Source organism: Ylistrum balloti, unplaced genomic scaffold (genome assembly GCF_031769215.1).
Source record: "Ylistrum balloti isolate Yb309-2 unplaced genomic scaffold, AGI_CSIRO_Ybal_v1 Utg369614, whole genome shotgun sequence".
NCBI lineage: Eukaryota > Metazoa > Mollusca > Bivalvia > Pectinida > Pectinidae > Ylistrum > Ylistrum balloti.
Genome location: NW_026781888.1, coordinates 728828 through 750573, shown reverse-complemented (window position 1 = coordinate 750573; position 21746 = coordinate 728828). Strand labels below are relative to the sequence as shown.

General features: G+C 36.0%; 2 protein-coding genes across 6 annotated transcripts in view; both read left to right on the top strand.

Moving 5' to 3' along the window:
• LOC132547545 (uncharacterized) overlaps positions 1–21225 on the top strand; it is a 35531-nt gene extending 14306 nt beyond the window's left edge. For 3 of the 5 annotated variants that reach the window (XM_060211334.1, XM_060211318.1, XM_060211326.1), the window contains exons 4-7: positions 1382–1576; positions 13448–17108; positions 17594–17713; positions 20484–21225. In XM_060211334.1, coding sequence (XP_060067317.1) covers positions 14925–17108; positions 17594–17713; positions 20484–20927 — 2748 coding nt within the window. In that variant the 5' untranslated portion in view covers positions 1382–1576; positions 13448–14924 and the 3' untranslated portion in view covers positions 20928–21225. The remainder of the gene's footprint in view (positions 1–1381; positions 1577–13447; positions 17109–17593; positions 17714–20483) is intronic. The other 2 variants (XM_060211349.1, XM_060211341.1) reach the window with 2 other exon arrangements.
• LOC132548075 (zinc finger protein 429-like) lies at positions 2466–3549 on the top strand. The gene has a single exon (XM_060211902.1). It carries the CDS (start codon positions 2497–2499, stop codon positions 3490–3492), a length of 996 nt encoding a protein of 331 aa, XP_060067885.1. The 5' UTR covers positions 2466–2496; the 3' UTR covers positions 3493–3549.
• Positions 21226–21746: the final 521 nt, after the last annotated feature.

Genomic DNA, 21746 nt, shown 5'->3' with positions numbered 1-21746 from the left:
AATTTCCTTAGATACACCAGATGCATTGTTTTAAAATTTCATATATAGATTTCCCTTATTTGGTCATGATATCGTTTGTGTGGTTCACCTGTTATTATTACAACAAAACTGAAGAGGAAAAGAAACAACTTTCTTCAAGAACACAATAAAGATCACATATGCATATATGGTGGTGGGCGCAATGAGAAATACATACATTTTGTGTATATATGTATTGACTGTGCTGTCTTCTGGATTTAATTATCTCCTGTTTTGATGTCATATTTAAAGTTTAAGATTCAATAACCTTTACTATAACTAGCATTATCAGTTTCATCTACAGTATCTTGTTATAAATTATTAATATCCTACTGAATAATTTTTTAGACCATCTGACCCAAAGGGTCAACGTGACATTGCTTTTAAGCATGGTCTGTCATTACAGCCGTCCGCCGTTTACCGTCTATAAACATTTCCTTTAAAACACTACTCATGTTTAATACCTTGGCAGATTTTAACCAAATTTGGTCTGAAACATTGATCACCCAAAGTAGGGAAATTAGACAATATTTTGCTCCAAAATGCTACTCCTCCTTGAAGCTTGATTCAGTCCCTAGGGACTTGGGGCGGGGCCCCAAAAGGGGAATTTAGACAATATTTTGTATCAAAATGCTACTCCTTCTTAATGCCTTGGTAGATTTTAACCAAATTTGGCCTTAAACATTATCAGGGAGTGGCAATGACATCAAACATGGATGAAGTGATCCTGAGATTGTCCTGTACAAGTCTTATTTTTATGTTTTGGTCCAAAATCCAACATAGAACAAATAGTCTTAACTTCTTCTCATGTTTAAATCACACCAATGAGGAATTGGAATTTGATTTTTCTTTTAAAGCAAAGAAAGAGATGATTTGATGTTACTTTACAATCTGATCAAAGCTTCAACATGATAACCACAGTAGTATTTTGTGTAACATGATGGTGCAACTGTTTTTTTTATGCTCAGAAAATTAAGAGTTTCTGATACTTTCAAAGAATGTTAAAAATTTGAATTCAACAGATTTGCCAGACTACCATCAGTGAATTCTATGGTTTGTCCATCCATTCGTCGATTGTGAGATGACTGTTAAGGGCCATGGCCCTCTTGTTTGAATAATTTGCTTGTTAGTTTGTTCTTGGTTGAGACACAAGCCACAAAAATGTTGGAATTTTAATGATGCTTTTAATGAATTTGTCATCACCGCTTGCTGTATGTAAAACCAGCAAGAGTTGATGAGCTTAAAAACAACACATTAGTTTGTTTTCTGTAACAGTTTTGTAAAAAAATTTTGAATTTCTTAATAATTTTGTTTGGATGATTTTTACTTATTTTACAATTTTAAAATTATAAAATTAATATAGGTATGAAACGAGAAACATCTGCAGGGATTGACAGAATATGACATCTTGATCTGGCACGATATGCTTCATTCAGATATTGGGCAAGCCAAGGCACTGCTGTAATACAGGAAGGCCGACAACACTTATACAGACAGAATGGACTTTCGAGGAATCTTGGTCCAAAACATTTCAGTTAACAGTTCAAGATCTTCAAAGGTCTAGGAGGACGGAAATTCGTTTCCTTTATCTTCAAAATCAAATATTATGTCATGAGAACTCAGAAAATTTCCTGAATGGATGATTAAACTCTTAATGAATTTAGAATTACCCAGACCTCAAAAGTATCCAATTTGAATAATATTGAAATCTGATCTTGTTGTTACTCTCAGATAGAAAAACAAAAATATAAAAAGATATTCGAGTTTCTGTTTGACACAAGAGGAATTACAGTTACGCAACAATTAACCCTAAATTAATTTAATTATTTTTACATGTTTTCAATTTTAATCGTTACAACCAAAAAAATTATTGCTGTACACCTGAAACAAATTTTCTTATTTTGACATTAACTACCTTTTGAAGGTGTCATGTCATCACTGAGTTTTTCATAAAAGACACATGTTGATTTCTTTATGGTAATTGTGTATATATATGGTAAATCGGTTTTGGAATTCTAATTTCCTTGTTGGTTAAATATCTATCAAACTGGCAGGGTTTCAATATGTATGTGAATTTATTTGAAATATGAACATTAAGTGGTGAGTGAGAAAAACAAGAATCAACTGGACAAAGGCACAAGGTCATATGTTAAACTAATTGAGAGAAATTGTAAATTTTGAGTAAGAAAAGAGATGGAAGCAGATTTGAAAGTTTCTGAAATTAATGAAAGGAAAATGAAAACCTCTAAGGAAAGCATGGAAAGAAAGAGAAACAGAAAGCCAGACATTGATGCTGAAAGCAAAATGCAAATAGAAACAGGAAAATCAAGAGAGGATATTTCTGAATTAAATCCATCTCCAAAAAAGCAAATGATAAAAGAAAAAGATGATAAATTGGTTGATGATGAAGATAAACCACAAACCTGTCATATCTGTTCAAAACTCATTAAGCATACTAAAAACTTTCGTAAACATATTATGAGTCATGATCCAGAATTTGTCAGAATGAGACAACAAACCCATCTATGTCATATCTGCGGTAAGAGGCTTCTTAATTCAACAGAACTTAATATACATTTGCGATCGCACTTTAACATCCTGTTGGACTCCTGTGAAATTTGTGGCAAGTCCTTTCTGAGACGATCCACGTTAAATAGGCATGTACGTACTGTGCACTCTAAAGAGCGAAGCTACAAATGTGAACAGTGTGACAAATCATACACTGGAAAGTGTGCTCTACAGAGGCATCAGAGAATCCATAGTGATCCGTCTACACACTTTTCATGCACTCATTGTGATAAAAAGTTTGCTCTCAAATCTGTTCTTGTTGAGCATGAAATGACTCATAGTCCAATGCAAGGTAAAATTTTCAATTGCAGCATTTGTCCAGCAAAGTTTTTTAAACCTTATCTTCTGAAGCAGCATATGAGAATCCACACCAAAGAGAAGCCATACATCTGTGAATGTGGCAAAAGTTTTAGTCAAAAAGGCAATCTGAATGTCCACCAAAAAACTCATAAAGGTTTCAAGAAGTTTCAGTGTACGCAGTGTGACAAAGGGTTTACCAGGGTAGAGTACTTACTGCGGCATGAGGAAGAGAAACATTCAGAAGAACCAGGACACTTGAAAAAGAAAATTGAGCAGAGTTCAAACATTCAGACTAGATCCCCATCTCTAGACGTTAAATTGGCATCTCATAATTTGAAAGCAAAGTTATCACAAACTGGAAATCCACCTTCCAAAAGAAAACAGAGCACAAAAATGGTTGAAGCAAACAAAATCAGTGTGATTCAGACTGATGAGGAACCAGTCAAAGAAGAAATGTCTATTGAGATTAAAAGTTTTGGTGAGGAATCTCTTAAAGAGGAAATGAATATTGAGTCAAAAAACTGTGTAAAATCCACTGTAGAGAAGACTAGTACTGTTAAAGAGGAGGAAACCACAATTGATCAGTGGATAACAGGTCTAAATTAATTTTTCAATTCATTAAGACAGAGTTATAGCAATCAAAAGTTAGCACTTTGGTCCTTGATCTGATCCCTATAGAAGTATGAAAAAAAAAGATAGCTGCTTTTGTTTGAAATAAAATGCTTTTAGTCATAGTGGAGTCACCAAATGGTGATCCCAGAAGAGAGTTAATCTGCTTCATACATATATCCTTTCAGGTATTGCATTTGAAATGAGACATTACATTGAGTGCCATTGCCTTGTCGAATTGTAGTAGTACCATTGCCTTGTCAAATTGTAGAAGCACTGACTCACAAAAAAGAAAATTCCAAATATTCCCGACCAAACAGTCTGAGTATTTAAGTTGATGAAAAGAGCAGCCAGAATGGTTTTCTGTTACCAGTGGATGCAATGTCAGTGAATGAACAGCGATTGTGTAGATTATAGACCAACCACAAGTTCCTATTCTCCATCAAATTAAAGTGGTTACTGGCGATTACATCAGTTACACTTAACCAAAATTTTGATACCCATTTAAATCTTCAAAAATTAGTACAGAGTTATCTCCCTTCCACTGTTATCAGCGGCAAGAGATAACAGGCAACAAAGTTCTTTGTCTGTGGTTTGTCGCTTAACTTTCACTTAAAAGTTTGATAATATCCCTTATTATGCGTAATGTATTTTTGGACTACTCAGAAGCTGAAAATATTTAAACCTTGATTTTGAGGATGATCATCACTTCATCAAAGGAAATACATGAGGGATTATTTGCAAACTCACTCTTGTAAGTTCCTATTAATCCCAACATGTGAGTGTAGTGGTATTGGTTTTCGGAGACTTATTTGTCAGCCATCTTTAATTTGAGATTGAAAGTTTATGCTATCCCTCAAGAAGAGTTGCAAAATAAGCTTGCAAATTTTGTGACCAATTGCAAGGCTTAACAGTTACAAGGCTCACATGGAATCAAATCAATCCTATTGTATTGTCTTTTTGGAAATTGAGACAGAAGTTTTTTCTCCACAAAATGCTTTTTCAGACTACTGGATATATCATCATCTGCAAAAATTTTACCACCAGGTTCTACTTGTTGGGTTTCTTTGGCAATGTATGGCTGTTGACCTTTTATATTGAATACTAAAGATGGTTTTTGCTGTTACAACAAGAGTGCAGGAGGAACAACGATGAAATCTTACACACAGATTTCTTCAATTCCATATTGATTTGAATTCCTAATAGTACATATGACATTTCTGAGGACTTATCATGATGAAAGCAATAAGATGGCTGAAGGGTTGCCATCTTTGGTAGTGAGTGCTCAATTTTCATATTTTTCTGTCCCAGAAAGAACTTGTAGGATCTTTTTAAAATGTAACATGTGCATTTTTCCTGATCCTTACATGTGCCTGTTGTAATGAATGAATGGAAACGAAGGTGGTTGAAAGATGGCCATCCTAGTTATGGACCATGAAAAATTGTAAATGCTACTGGGATTGGCTCAGAAATTCCAGAAAAGACACTTCTTATGTTTCACCAGTTAGTCTCCTTGTTCTTTAGTCTTTTTCTGTTTTTGTTTTATATGACAGTTGTATATTTACAAGTTGACTGATTTCCATTAGGAATATGATAGTTTTAAATGTATTACTCTTTGTATTTGCTGTAGTTGCATCTTAATAAGCATTGTGGATATTTCTCAAACAAAAATCCCTACTTTGGTATGTGTATCTTGTATTACCACAACGAAAGATGTCCCTCTTTCTCCTGCATAGCGAATGTCACTAACTGCATTCCAAGAAAACTTTGATGTAATTTTTTTTTTCTTTTATTGGTTTGATAATACTTGACATTGAATTTGAGAATTTTTATACTTTGCATTCTTTCCACAAGGAGCATTACTTTCTTTCTTGAACAATTTTTAGTGACATCTTGTCTTCAATTCTCTGTTTAGAGTTAAAACCAGAACTGACTAAGGATTGACAGCCATAATTATGTATTGGTGACTAGCATTGAGAGAATTATTGTTGAGGTGACAAGGATTGACAGTATTACTTTACAGGTGTCTAGTATTGACAGTATTACTTTACAGGTCACTAGGATTGACAGTGTTAGTCTATAAGTGACAAGAATTGGCAGTAAATATTGTTAAGGTGACAAGTATTGACAGAACTAGTGTGTAGGTGACATGGATTGACAGTACTTTTTGTTAGAAACTAAGATGGACAGTACAATTATATAGATAGCTAGGATTGACAGTTCTGATGTTTAGGTGAAAGGATTGACTACGATTTTATAAGCGACTAAGATTGACAGTTCTGTTGTATACATGTAGGTCACCAAAACTGACAACTCCATTGTATAGGTAACAAGGACATTACTAGTGTAAAGGTCACTAGGATTGATAGTAGTATTTGAGCCACATGCAAATTTCATGTGCTTGTTGTAACATATTTGATAAAAATTAGGGTACAGATAGGTAGGTAAAAATTTCAATCTTAGCAAATAATTTTATGTGGTTTATATAGAGGAGAAATATTTTGACTTAACAGTGCCTCTATGAAAATATTGCCATGAAAAACTTCGGGTAGATGGAGAATGTAGGTAGGTGCAATGGAAACATGAAATATTTCATGTTTGACCTACTGTATTGGTGACTTTGAATGACAGTGCAATTGTACAGATGACTGGGAATTGAGTGACAAGTATTGACAATTGACAGGCCTACTGTCTAGGTAACAAAGATTGACATTTCTAGTGTGTAGGTGACAAGGATTGACAATTTTACTGTGTAGGTGACAAGGATTGACATTTCTAGTGTGTAGGTGACAAGGATTGACATTTCTAGTGTGTAGGTGACAGGCATTGACATTTCTAGTGTGTAGGTGACAAGGATTGACATTTTACTGTGTAGGTAACACAGATTGACATTTTACTGTGTAGGTAACAAAGATTGACACTTTTACTGTGTAGGTGACAAGGATTGACATTTTACTGTGTAGGTAACAAAGATTGACATTTCTAGTGTGTAGGTGACAAAGATTGACTGTGCTTGTGTGTAGATCTCTAGGAAGAAAGACAAATGATGACAAAATATACCCGGTACTTAATGTATATTAAAAGATAAATGTGAAAGTTTGCATAAAATGACTAGAACTGGGACTAATTTGAAAAGGAAAAAAAAAGATCTTGTTGAATTGAAATTAACCTGTATGCTTCCATTGATGTATATTTGTAAATTGCATGAGTATTTTTTGTTTTTGCTTAAGTTTTTGCTTGTTTTTCATTATTACTGTTATTTTTATTTGTTTTGTCTCATTCTTCTGATTTTGAATGAATCTTTCTGTTGAATCAAATGTATTTTTTAGTGTTTTTTGTTACCAGGTCATTAGACCCTGAGGAAAATAATGATCAAGACCGACTATTAGAAGGATTCTTAAGCTTTAGAGTCAAGTTTTCAACACTGGAAAAATGTAGATTGATCCACAGATGTAGTAGTTTGACTATAGTTCAATTTGCTCCAACATATAATCGTCATTAGGTCAGATGGCCTATAGTCATAGTGTTTCGTCCTTCGTGCATCATCCAGTGTGTATAAAGTTTTCCTTTAAAACCCTACATCTCTTTCATTCTACCAAATTTGGTTTGCTGCATCATTGGATGTGAGTTTTCATTTCTTATGTTAAGATTGTTTTATTAAATCCCTGAGGGGTCGAGGGACAGGGACCCAAAGGGGTTGGTGCTGAAATTAGATTTAAAACCCTTATCTTCCTTTTTGCCTGGGTGGATTTCAACAAGCTTTGGCCTGATTTATCAGTTCGGGTAGGCAATTATTTTTTAAATTCATTTGATTTGACCCCTAGGGACTTGGGAACAGGGCCCAAAAAAGGAAAATAAGACCAAGTTTTGCTTCAAAAATGCTTCTCCTTTATAATGCTAGAATGGATTTCAACAAAAATGTGGTCTGAAAAATCATCGAGAGTGGGGAATCATTTCTTTAAATTCAGTAATTTGATTTGATCCCTACAGATTTTGGGGCGGGACCTGACCTGTAGGACTTGGGGACAGGGCGCCAAAAGAGGAATTTATACAAGGTTTTGCTACTCTTTCTTAATGCTTGAATGGATTTGAACCAAATTCAGATGAAAACATCACTGGTAGTGGCAAATCATTTCTTAAATTCTGAAAGTTGATTTGACCCCTAGTGAATAGGAATGACCTTGATCTGTTTAAAAGGTCACAGGGGTCAAATATGTCAAAATGGCTTCTTTTCAATAACCAAATGACCAAAGATGATGATATTAAGCCTGTAGCATGCTTGGATGAAGGACTACCAACTCGGAATGACATTAAGCCACTTTCAAGGTCACAGGTATCCTAAATGTTACAATGTGTGAATGGCTTCTTTTCAATACCTTAAAGGTCAAGCGCCTTGATATTGGGCCTTTGACTTGCTTTTTCAACAAGCAGTATGTCCCGAGTGGTGGCAGTTATGTAGAGCATGTAAAAAGAATATGATTTCAAGTTTACAGCAAAAAAAAAGAAAGAGGATTATTGGGGTTGGTTGGTCATTGTATATGATACTGTAGGAGGAACGTTTTAGAAGACAATGTACATGAAAATGTTTGAGAATTATGGGAGAGGACATGGTACATGAAATGTAGGAGAATTATCAGGAAGGGCATTGTACATGTTACTGTTGGAGGATCAGGGGAGGGGACATTGTACATGATACTGTTGGAGGATCAGGGGAGGGGACATTGTACATGATACTGTTGGAGGATCAGGGGAGGGGACATTGTACATGATACTGTTGGAGGATCAGGGGAGGGGACATTGTACATGATACTGTTGGAAGATCAGGGGAGGGGACATTGTACATGATAATATTCGACTGTGCAGACCATGTATGCTGATGCTAGAAGCCGAGTTTGAGTAGGGGACAGCTACAGCGATCAGTTTGATGTCAATGTTGGTGTCCATTAAGGATCAGTACTTTGTCCATTGTTATTCATCATCGTTCTGGAAGTGTTGTCACATCATTTCAGAGTAAGTTGCCCATGGGAGCTCCTGTACGCTGATGACCTTGTCATTGCTGACACTTCCATTGAATCGGTGATGGAGAGAGTGGCCACATGGAAGAAGAGTATGGAGGAGAAAGGGCTCCGAGTCAACATGAATAAGACCAAGGTAATGGTCTCAGGTCCAAATCTGGATACCCTAAGATGATCAGGAAAGTATCCATGTGCTGTCTGCCTCAACAGTATGGGAAGAAACTCCATCCTCTGCAAGAGTTGTTCTACTTTGATGCAAAAGAAGTGTAGTGGAATCAAGGGATCAAGTCTGACCTGAACTACAAATGCCCTGGCTGCAATGGACTTACTCGTCCCATCGATGGTAGACAAATGCCAGAAGTAACAGTTGATGAGCAAAAGCTTGAAGTAGTAACAGACTTCTACTACCTTGGTGATATGTTGTCATCTGGACTTGGATGTGAATGTACTGTAACAACAAGATGCAAGTCACCATGGAAAAAGTTCAGAAAGCCGCCTGGTCAAAACGGAAGACGCTGTTCTCATAGAGTCTCTTCTCGCTCAAGTAGACATCAAAGGTATCTCAGAACTTCTCCAGACTAGCAGGTTGAGATGGTTTGGCCATGTAGAACGCAGTGAAGGATGGATATCAAGGATCCTTACCCTAAATGTCACTTGTCATCGGTCCTCGGGTAGACCAAAACTGACCTGGGATGACCTAGAGAAATGGAACCGTACATCCCAAGGAATGGGTGACACTAATCCATTGGATTGCCGAACATGGAGAGGGAGACTTCGTTCTCGACTGGACAGCCAGGCGTCACCCTTGGATAAGAATTTATCAAAGGCCTGGATAATCTAAACTGGTTTATAATGGTTAATGATGAATATAGGAGGTTTGTTAGGGAGGACATTGTATTTGATGATATAGGAAGATCATTACGGACAAAATTGTTCGCGATGATGGTGAAAGATTGGAAAGAGAATATTGTACTAGGTAATGTAGGATGATCAAGGGAAGAGACATGCTGAGACAGAAGGATTGTGGGAGGGGCAATCAAAGTATATGGTTATGTTATCCATTTCATGTTACTTCCTGATTGAGTGTAATCACATCCATTCACATGTTACCAATTATTTCGCAACCTCTAGATCGATAAAAATGGGTAAGGAAGACATGCTTTTAACGTCATACTAAAATGGTGTTTGGCATCCATATCAGGTTCTGACAATGAAAGATTGTTATCATAATTTCCTGAGAAGTTCAGAAAAGATTTTTCCCAGATTTCACATGTAAATTTTCTGTTGTGAAATTTTGTTATCATTGTCTTGGTAGGATTGGATTGATCTTTCTAAGATTGACAGATATAGGTTCCCGTTTGGCCATTGCTGTGCCCTCTTCAATTTTGAGACCAATTTGCAAACTATTATGGACCACTGACAACCATCTTGGAATTGACAGTTAAAGATAATTATCACTATTTTCTGAAAAGGAATTTTCAAATGTCATTATATGAAACAAGCCAAGTCCAGAAAAGAGCACTTCATTTGAAAAGATACTTGTCAATATAAAGTTTTATTTCAGTTTTTGTTTTTGTTTTTGTTTTATTAATTCATCACATGAGATTAAAGTTACAAAGTAACATATTTTTCTGGTACCTTATATTGTTCATTTGTAAACTTTTTCATTTTCTACTTCTTTTGGAAAACATCTGAACTGATATTAGTGAATCATGGCAAAAACCCTCTGTGACCAAAGATGAACCAAAATTGTAAATTATATGGTGCCCGTTGCCAAAAATGTAAATTCTGTTACCCCAAATTCTCGCATTTTCCCCCAGGGCAGAAAGAGGTGAAGTTTATTATAGTTTATAAAGAAAAATCACACTTTAAGTATAATTTGTTTATTTTCTATTTGAAATAGATAAAACATAGTTCTTAGTATAGGATGACAGTTTGATTTTATGCTCGTAGGGACTCTGGCTGATTGGTATAGTCAAAAACTGTCAAAGATTAAAAATATCTTCTCAGTATCCACATATGGTAGAATCACCATTCACCGCTCATCATTGATATAAGGGTCTAAAGATGGATTATTAAGATAAAAAAATCCATGACCCCAGTTGCAACAACAGTAAAACTACTCTGTCCCTGTACAAATACCATATTTCATTTAATCTTCTCTGTATTACATATTCATTCTATATGTTTTAATTTGTGAGTTCACTTAGGTGACCATATACACCCCTAGGCCTCTTGTTGTCTATTAGGATTTTTCACCAACTGGTAATAACACCTATTGTTATTGTTATGTTTATTATTATTTTTCTATTATTATTATTGTCATTATTCTGAAATTTGTGAACTCCAGAACTTTAGCTAGTCATGGAATAGGTTTATAATCTACTTAGTATTTTGTAAGGAGGTATCTGAAGGTGTTAGTACAACTTTTTTTAAGTAATTCATAAATCCAATATGGCCACCATGATATCATATGTTAAAAAAAATTAAAATAGCCATATCTCGAAAATCAGTGATTTCACAGAGTTCATGCATTTATGCTATCGGAGATAATTTTCATATCTAAAATTTCAAGTGACATGTTGATACAAAATATGTCAAAGTTTAGGGTATTTTAGGGTAACTGACTTGCACAAACTTCTTGAAGTTAGGCAAGGTCTAGAGCCTTGGTGTTTGATATATTGGAAGCTCTTGTTGTTTGCTATCTAGGTTCTTAATATAAATGATTTTGACCACATTCTAGGCCATAGGAGTCAATTTTCTTAAAATCTTAAATCAGCATTTTTACAATAACCAAGTGCCACAGGGTGATAAAATTTGATTAGCTGCATACTGTGTTCATTTGCTATTGAATGTTTTAATAACACACTGTCTGAAAGATCAACTTCTGGTTTGCTGTTATGGTTAAAAAAAAGCTATTTTTGGTAACAAATTTTGGCAAAATCTACAAGATCTTGAGACTGGATATTTCATTAATAAGACGCTCAGGTTATTGGCTATAAAGGTTGTTAATATGATTGACCTTTGACCCACTTTCAAGGTCACAAGTGTCAATATGTATTTTTTTTACTTTAATCAGATTTTCTTAATAACTTAGAGGCATACAGTGATGAAATTTTTTCAGCAGCATGCTGTGATCAATTGCTATTGAAAGTATTTTAAAAACTTTGCCTGAAAATTCATCTTCTGGTTCCCAATTCGAATCAAAAATATAATGTGCTAGTTTTGACAAACTTCTTCTGTTTTCGATAATCAAGTTTCACAGAAAGATGATATTTGGTCTTCCGTGACCAATTGCTATGGATACTAAGAAGACAACATTCTGTAAAGAGTCAACTTCTAGCTTTAGTTAGAGGTCAAAGTTCAAAGGTATACTTAACGATAAACAAAGCTTACTGCAGCACTCCGATTCTATTTTCCTTTTCTTCATCAACAGAAAAAAGAACATGGGGTTGAAAATAAGTTTGTGATGAAATACTAATCCAGTCCAAACAGTGAAAATCCTGCTAAACGGTTAAGAAATAATTTATAGTAAATATGTTTAAAATACTTATGTGTAATTTCCATGATTTAATGCTACTTTCACTTTGATTTGAGTTGTAAGATACTAAATGGGTAGTTGTTGTTTACTCTCTGAATTTTGCAAAACAATAACCGGTGTCAAGCTTTGTAAAAAGATGTTCATTAAGAGTAATCACTAGAACCGTGATGGCAGGAAATTCTGCTGTATCTGATAGATGTTTGTACTATGTTAGATATTGGTAAAAACCATAACAAACTTCCATGTAAATTTTTTTTTTTTTTTTTTTTTATTCGCAACACCTTACTTTTTACCAACTTTAGACTGTAAATAGATCAGACCATGGAGAGAAATTACGTTTACAATTGGCAAGTATTTTATTTTAGATGTCCTGGATTCCTATGTTTGCCAAAATGCATTGACTGATTGATAATACAATTTTTATGATAGTATTGTTTTATGTTTTTATATATTTTGTGACATCATGATGCTTATGTTGGCATTGTAATACTTAGGGGAATGAAGAACAGATTTCTTCACATAATTTTACCGTTTGATGGCCCTAATGACCTTTTATGTGTTGACGGGTCATTAAGAATGTAATAATAATAATAATAATTCTTCACATAAACACAGAGAAAACTCTGATTTAAATCAAATATATTAAAAACTTAGATAAATTTGTGTTTTTGGGGGGTACTTTTATATTAGTGTCAAAACTACATTTCACTTTGGTTTCAAGAGTATTATTTCAGATAACCTTACGAGATCGGCTTCTCTTTTGATGAACTATAGCATTTTCAGAGGTAACATGTACGGGAAGGGAGGTGTCTCCTTCATCAGTCATATAAGCTAGTCTTTATAGAGCTATGCTCTGTTGTCTGCAGCACTCAAGATGTACATCCTTATTATTAAGACAAAAAACGATATTGGAAAGGAAGTGAAAATGTCCCTGTTAAAGACTTTTGAATATCAAATAATGATCAAACTATTGGGATGGATAGAAAAAAAAATCTGTGAGTCAGATCCCTTCATATATTGTTCTTTTTAGATGCCATTTTGTCATCTGTGCCTTTCTACTTTCATAATTCTAATATTCCAGATATTAGAACTTCAGGGGTTCATTATAAAAACAAACAAATCAAGAAGTTGTCTTCACTTTAACTGACAAATAGTTATCTTAGGGGAATTAAGCAAACAAAAATGAATTTTCTAATTTTCTAGGGTTGTATGCAGAAGGATTGGCAAAGAGACTCTCTTTTCTATATATAACATATTTCTTGAAGTCAAGAAGACCACTTCCTATGCCTTTTATTTTTCCATTTACACTTTTTTTCATCTTTATCTCTGATATGTATTCTGTATATTTAGATTGAAATGATGATGAAAATAATAAACTTTTAATGTAATTTTACAGTTGAAGACATACTTGGATGTTCAACTATAGTTGTAGTCACATAAGTGCAGTGGCTTTGTGTTAGAATTTGGTGTCAGGACTAAAACCCATGGACTGATAACGGTTTAGTGTCGGGACTTAAGACCGGAGGACTGACAACCACACCATTACAACTGAGTGACATCAGACATGCAATCCTGGCACAGACCACCAATTTCTTTATTCCCAAGGAAATGTCACCAGACATGGTTCTACGATTCATATAAGGATGTAGAAAGACTTGAGCTGGATTTAAGTGTTATGGAGGTGGCTGAGTTTGCTATCAATTATTAATTTGTTATTCTTACGGAATCTAACATGGATAGTAACCAAACCTAAAAACACAAGCAATGGAGAAAACATCAAATCTGTGGCATCACATCTTGTGAATTTGCCTGCTCTAGTTTCAAGTGGTCCAAAAGTTTAGGAATGTATCTCCTGCACCTTGTGTGTACAATTTGTTTTTTTTTTTTTTAAATTTTGAAATAATTTCTATAGACTGTGATGACATGCTTTCTTCAAACTTCTTAAGATTTTTCTACTTTGATTGTTTTTTATTATAATTTATCTACATTGTTGGGATGAATCACCTTTTTAATCTTTGAAGGTTTTATATGTTGTCCTCAGTCTCTCAGCTGTTGATTATAAATGGTTCCTTAGCTCCAAGCTATAGAACTTTCTTTTCTTCAAATATATTTCTGAAATATGTATCTATTTTATCGCGGGCGGTAACGGTATTGCAGTTCTTTGATTGATTTTTGAAATTTTGATTGACATAAATGTTTTAGGCATCAGTGAGATATCTGTAAAAATATCATGAATAATTTTAAGATTTAAATGTAGCAAAGAAAGCTAACTAAAACTTGATAATGATTTGAAAAGGAAGAGGTTGTGATTTAAACTCATTACTTAATGCCAAATCAAATTTGACTAAGTAAAAGTTTTTTAATCATAATATTTACTCGATACTGTTATTGTAAATGCAGTTGTCAATACTGAACGTAATGACTAGAAATACAATAAAAGTATAAATTACTTTAAATATATATTTTAAATTAATTATGAAATTAATATAAATCATTGCAGGAAAATGAATTGTATGTTATATTGCATTAGGGCATATGATAAAGTACTGTTACTTTGACATTTGCTACCAAGCATTCAATGTCAGCAAACCTAATTATCAATTTAGAATTGAAAATATCATTTTAATTTTATTGACCTTTTAAGAAATGTTTGTCAAATATTTCTCTCTACTTTGTGTCAAACGAATCTACAATTTCGCAAAATTTCAAAATTATTTTCCAATTTACCATCAACTTAATGTTAGTTATCACAGTATTAATAATTGTTAAGAATTTTTTTTAAATATGTCTTTTATATATGTGGAGAATCAAACTGCTCAGATTTCAATCATTTTGGAATACCATTAGCCTGAGTTAGTGTTAGTGAATTAACCATGGATATACCGGAGACTGTGTTGAACAGCTTGTCAGAGAAGTTTCTCCCCGGCAGTATGGGTATGAACTTTCCATCTGCTGACAACCTGTCCATGGGATCCTCCATGGACTACCCTTCTCAAGACCGTCTTGGGGCAAGAGGAAACACAAATTATTCCCTTGCGGATCCATTGTCCACTAGTTCAGGGCCAGGTCTGGACTATTCTCTGCATGGACGGTTAGTTCAGAATTCGGCATCAAATTATGTGGATCGTCAGGCATCTGGTGGGAATACTGACTACTCCCTGCCGGAAAGGTTACAATCTACAGCAGGGCCTACCTTCATGCCTGATCGCCTGACTCAAGGAGGAAGTGCCACCAGTTACACTGCTTCAGAAAGACTCACTCCAGGGGCCACTGCCACAAACTACTCTCTCTCAGAGCGTCTCACACCAGGTAGTATTTCAAATTTTGCTGTTCCTGAAAGGTTAACAGCTGGAGTAGGCACAAACTATAATTTGTCGGAGAGGCTGACTCCGAATGCAGCATCATCAAATTATGCCCTGTCAGACAGGCTCACTCCATGCTCTGGTTCAAATTATAGTTTATCTGACCGTGGACTACAAACCAACAATCCTGAAGCAGATTACCCTTCACTTCGGGATGGATTGTCAGCCAATCTAGCAGCAGAATTTTCCAATAGACCCACATCTAGTACAAATAGCTATGCTTCCACTTTAACTGAAAGACATCATAGTGCTACCAACAACACATTTGCTCACTCTGAAAGACTTACTCCCAATTCTAACTATCCTGATAATATGGCCAGTGCAAATCCAGACTTTTCACTCTCAGATCGTTTGACACCATCTGAAGGTGCTAGCTACACTTTATCTCAGAGGATACAAAACCCAGTATATTCTAAGCAGAACCGAATCTCTACCAGTTCTGCGTCTTCTCACTATGCCAACACAACTGGTGGTCCAGTGCCACCTAGTGCTCACACTGTTCAGCAGCCACCTGCAGCCCATTCCAGCCACAGTGGTCCTCAAAATGCTCATAGTGGTATAAACTACAGTCTTCAGCATGGGTTGCTTACAACTGCCAGCTCCACCTATCCTACATCAGGTTTACTGCCAAGCAGTGAAGGAGGCTCCTATCCCTCGACCCAGCCAAAACAGTTGTCAACCACATCCAACTCTCCCTACTCTCGAGGGCCCCCATCAGGTGATGGCAGTGCCAGCTATTCATTGTCTGAAAGTGTGGACCCTCGATTTCTTAGTCTACCCCCGGGAAGCAGACTTCCCCCTGGAGCAGGATCATTTACAAGCTCTGAGGGCACAATAGATGCAGGGAGTCCTTATTCATATTATCAGCACCAGGGCAAAATGTCACCAGTATTAAACCCAGAGTTCATGTATTCTCTGCAAGGAAGACTCCCAATGACCTCTAGTCCATCAGTATATGGACATCCAGATACTTTGACACAGAGTGCAAACTCCTACTACTCGCAACTGGAGAAACTACCAGGTTGTGGAAGTCCTTACTACCCAATGATGGACAGGGGGGCCCCAGTGGCCAACAGCTACTACATGTCACAACAACGCCAGCTACAATATGGCCAGTTTCCACCAGGAATGATGCCATATGGACAACAACAACCTTCAAATTATGATGACCTCGTGAAACATCAACAGGGCTACGGCAAAAGTCCGGAAAAACGCAGCAAGGGATATGGAAAACGTAAGATGAAAGAGGAAGATCCAGATGGTGATGACGATTATGACTATAGTTTGTGTAATCATTGGTACATGGTTTCAGAACACCGAACAGAAGCACCATTTGAGAATAATTTAGTAAAAACTTCCGAAAAATCTCAGGATGATACAGAATCAAAGGATGGTGAAGTGAAAAGTGTTGCTATTAAACAGGAACCAGAAACAAGACGACCAATTTTGACAATATTTAACTTTTCCGTTTTAGATGGGGAATATTCTCTCTCTGACCAATATTTGATGCTCGAACAAAAGTTATGTAATCAACTTCGCGGGATCCAGTTTCAGAAACCTGTTTCCCATATCTACAATCCACTAGTGTACGCTTTTGAGACTCATGCAGACTTTGTCAGAAGGTTCACCAACAAACAGAAACCTATACTTTTCCTTGGGATGAACCCTGGGCCTTTTGGGATGTCTCAGAATGGAGTAAGTATATGTACTCTTTATCTATCTATCTATACCAAATACCAAGTTTGAACTTTTTACTAGATTCACTGAGTCAAATATATATTCATGTATTCAAACTATGTTAACTAGACAGACATCATTAACCCTTTCAGGGCCAATTATCTCATACAATGTACAGCTCAGCGCCAAATATCTCTTACAATGTACAGCTCAGCACCAAATATTTTCAGGAAAATATCCGAAACAATGGCAGCATTACTGAAACAAGCATATCTTGGCTGATGATAAAGATATAAAAATTGTCAACCAAAGTCGCCTACGGTGGCCTGTCTGCATGTGGACTTTAGTCGCCTATGGCGGCCTCTCTGCATGTCCACTTTACTCGCCTACGGCGCCGAAAGGGTTAATCCTGTGTAACTCTTATTTGTATTTCATTTGGGTTCACAAAATCTTAGTTATGTATAATCTAGAATGTTGAAGTATGCATGGTTTTCTTCTTTTAGGTACCATTTGGTGAGGTGGGGACTGTGCGAGACTGGCTCGGTATACAGGGCACTGTGCACAAACCAGCGCGGGAACATCCCAAGCGACCTGTAATGGGGCTATCCTGCCATCGCTCAGAGGTCTGTATACTGACAGAAAGTTGTTTTTCTTGGTCGTCTTGATATATCCAGGAACTCAGCAGAATTAAATATAAATGTTATGGTAAAATTCTGAATTCTTTGGCTATTTCATCACAGGAATTTCCATTGATATTGTTTGTATACCAGTCATAAAAATCTGTCTAAATTTGATAATAATTGTGAACTTGAAAATTCTTATAATAGGTTATGCCAGGTTTTGGTGACAGCTAAACTTTGCAGTCAGTTGATCGAATAATGATAGCTATTGGTGTCACTTATTTATAGGTTTAAACCCTCTGATATCAAAACTAATGTACTGGACTGAATAATAGATGTATATGGCATGTGTGCATCACTTTTGATCTATGTCCTGTCAAATTGTACTGTAAATAATTTCTTAGGTCTCCTTGAAACTTTGTGAACATTTTCATTATTGTTTGTGGATATGCCTGTCATCTATTAAGTTTAATCAGATTCTCTAAATCACCACCATTTGCCATTTTGAATTTTGACACTAGGTCTGATGAAAGTGACAGTACAATATGTAGTCCTGGAATGGTCACACAAATTTGTTCTAACTCTCTTTCTTAGCACTAGGAATCCATAGTTTTTAGCTCACCTGGGATACGCGGCGGCCGTCGTCTGTCAACTTTTTCTGCAAAATGCTACTTATCATGAACGCCTGAGGGAATTTTGACCAAATCTGGTTAGAAGTATCACTTGGGAAATAGGAACAGATTTTGCATAAATGGTGTATCCAGACCCCTAAGGGCTAAAAGGGCTAGGCAAAAAGTTCTTTAGAATCCTAATCCTCCTATAGGAATGATTGGATTTTGCCCAGATTTGGTCTGAATCATGTCTGGGTGAAGGGGAATAAATTTTATATAAACGATGGGTTTTCGCCCCCTGTAGCGGAAGGGGCGAGGCCCAATATGGTAAATAGATCTAATTATTTAAGATCCTGCTCCTTCTGGTCAACAGACTGGATTTTGCCTAAATTTGACCTGAAGGATGTTTAGGTGAAAGGGAATCAATTTTGTGGAAATGGTGTGTCTCGCTCCAGTCCCAAGTGGTAGGGGCGGGGCCCAATAAGGTAATTAGAGAAAGTCCTTTTAAATCCATTTCCTTCTGCTGGAATTGTTGGATTTTGTCCAAATTTGGTCTGAATCATGTTTTGGCAAAAAGGAATCAATTTTGTATAAAGGATGGGACTTGGCCAGCAGAGTGGGAGGCGCAGGGCCTAATAGGTAAAAATAGAGCAAATACATAAAAATCTTACTCTTCATGAAGGAATGTTTGGATTTTGTCCAAATTTGGTCTGAATCATCTTTAGGCGAAGGGGAATCCGGTTTGTATAATCAATGGGTCTTGCCCTCCATTTCCCCCTGAGTGAGATGGGCATGACCTATTACAGGAAATCCTACTCCTCATGTAGAAATTATTAGATTTTGCCAAATTTGTTGTGAAAGATGTTTTGGTGAAAGGAAAATAATTTTGTATAAATGGTGGGTCTCAGCACCCTGTGGCAGAAGGGGTGGGGTCTAATAGGGGAAATGTCTTATATCTTTGATACAGTTGAGATCCCCATCCCATAACCATATATAGCCATGATGGACATAAAAAAAGAAACACATTGATGATGTAATAACAGGCCCTTGGATGTGGCTCCATCCCTCTGGACATAATTTCTGGGTTCAAAGACGTCATTATGCCACCATGAATTAGGGTACCCAAATATATATAAAGTTGAAATAACAGTAGTTGTCAGGTGGATCCCTTATGCTGTATGTGTCCTCCCCAAATAGCAAGGGTGGCTATTTCTGCATGGCATGGAGTTCATAAGGACATTGACTGTCCATAGAGGAATGATATTCCATTCGATTAATCTCCTTACTCATATGTTGGCAAGCCTAATGAAGTGATCTTTATGTTAAACAATGACTACCAGACCTTGGTCACTCATCAACTCTTCGTGTGGCATTAAGACATATAACTTACTGACTTATAGTTAAACAATGACTACCAGACCTTGGTTTGTCATCAACTCTTCGTGTGGCATTAAGACATATAACTAACTGACTTATAGTTAAACAATGACTACCAGATCTTGGTTTGTCATCAACTCTTTGTGTAGCATTAAGACATAAAACTAACTGACTTATAGTTGATTTTTTAACTCGGATGTGAGTAGCGACCTGCTGTTGATTGCTACCTCTCATGAGCATTGTGGGTGCCCTTTCTCTACCAAGTTGAGATAGCCATGGCATTTTTGTAAAAATATTGATGGATTGCAAATGTATTTGTGATCATGCTTCTTAGTGATATTCAGAAATTGATGCTTTTTTGAATGTGAAAGAACACATGCATCTGTACACTCATGGTACATTGGTAATTTAGGTGCACTGGATGTGAACAAGTTTTCTGTGATGAATGACAAGACTTTTAATATTTATTTGGGAATACATATCATGAGGGGCCCTAATTTCCTCTTGTTTTTAAACAGCTATGTATATTCAATATGAAATATTTTACAATTAAAGAAGTTGCATTTCTTCATCATTTCAGTATACTAGACTTAGGATTTGTCCTTGTGAATATTTCTGTTTTGTATCCATATAGATTACTACGTCGTAATGTTTCATTCCATTTGAAATGTGCTGTAAATACTTTAACAGGCTAGTGATTAACAATAGATATATAATAAATGCCTTTCACTTGGAGAACATTTTGTGCGCTAAGTGACTAACACATAGTTTGTTTTATTTTCCAGGTTAGTGGCTCAAGGTTTTGGGGATTTTTCAAGAACTACTGCAAGTCTCCAGAGAATTTTTTTAGGAACTGCCTTATCCATAACATGTGTCCACTGGCATTCATGGCACGATCAGGGCGAAACCTTACTCCCCCAGAGCTTTTTGTCTGGGACAGAAACATGCTGACTCAAGCGTGTTCTGCTGCGTTGCTTGAACTCATTGATATGTTCAATGTCCAGGTCATTGTTGCTATAGGGCGTTATGTTGAAGCACGAGCTCTTCAAGCACTGAAGGAGGCGAATATAACAAATATCAAAGTTCACTGTCTCCAACACCCAAGTCCGCTGAACCCGCAGGCAAATAAGGGCTGGGACAGTATCGCAATGAGAACTTTACAGGAGTTCGACCTCTTGCATTACATTGTTCCTGAACAACCACCTACCAACGAACATCCCCAAGAATAATCCATATTGTACAGAGATCTTAGGGCTTGAGAAATTTCACTGAAAAGGATTTGTCGAATCATGATGGTATCCATATGAAGAGACAAATGACTGTCAGGTTGCAGTAATAGAATTTTGTTACATTAAAAAAAACATAATAAGAACATTGTATAAATGTATCACATTTTAGTTAGAAATTATACATGTATTTCGTCCATAAGATGAACATAAATCCAAAGTAATTTTTTTTAGTTACATGTCTTTATACTTTTTCTTGTGATCAAGTGATTCTGTTCTTGTTTTACATGTTTGTATGTCAAAGTTTCCAAAGGAAAATGTGTTTTTATCATCATAAAGTTTATTGGCTACTAAAGTTGATCGTGTTGTGTTTCATACTATAAATGTTTATGAGAGATCGTGCTTGTCAGGCAATAAATGTCATTATCAGGGATTGCCATTGTCTTCTCGGATCAGGTAATATGAAACTGGAGTCACTCAGACGATTAAACATCAATAAAATGGGTGGAAATTGTGTCCTTAGAGTGGACTCTAATATGTCATAACCATATAGCAATTATTCACTGAGTAAGTTAGATGTATAGTACTCCAGAACATAATGCTGTATCCTATATTATGAAGGGTTCTGACTTTCTATCTGCGGTTTCATTTTTTGTCCTGTCTCGACCGATCTTTTATAGAGGAAGGAATTCTGACAATCAACCTTGACTAAGGCAGCAACAGAATCATGGATAGGTAATCTGAATCTTTTGACCTAAGTAAAACAGAGCAGAGTGTAATATCTTAGTGTCAGGTAGAGTATCCCAAAGTCAAATACAGTAT

What these genes read in the sequence shown, in the direction of transcription:
- LOC132548075 (XM_060211902.1), top strand. Translation starts at nt 2,497, where the DNA reads ATGAGTCATGATCCAGAATTTGTCAGAATGAGACAACAAACCCATCTA.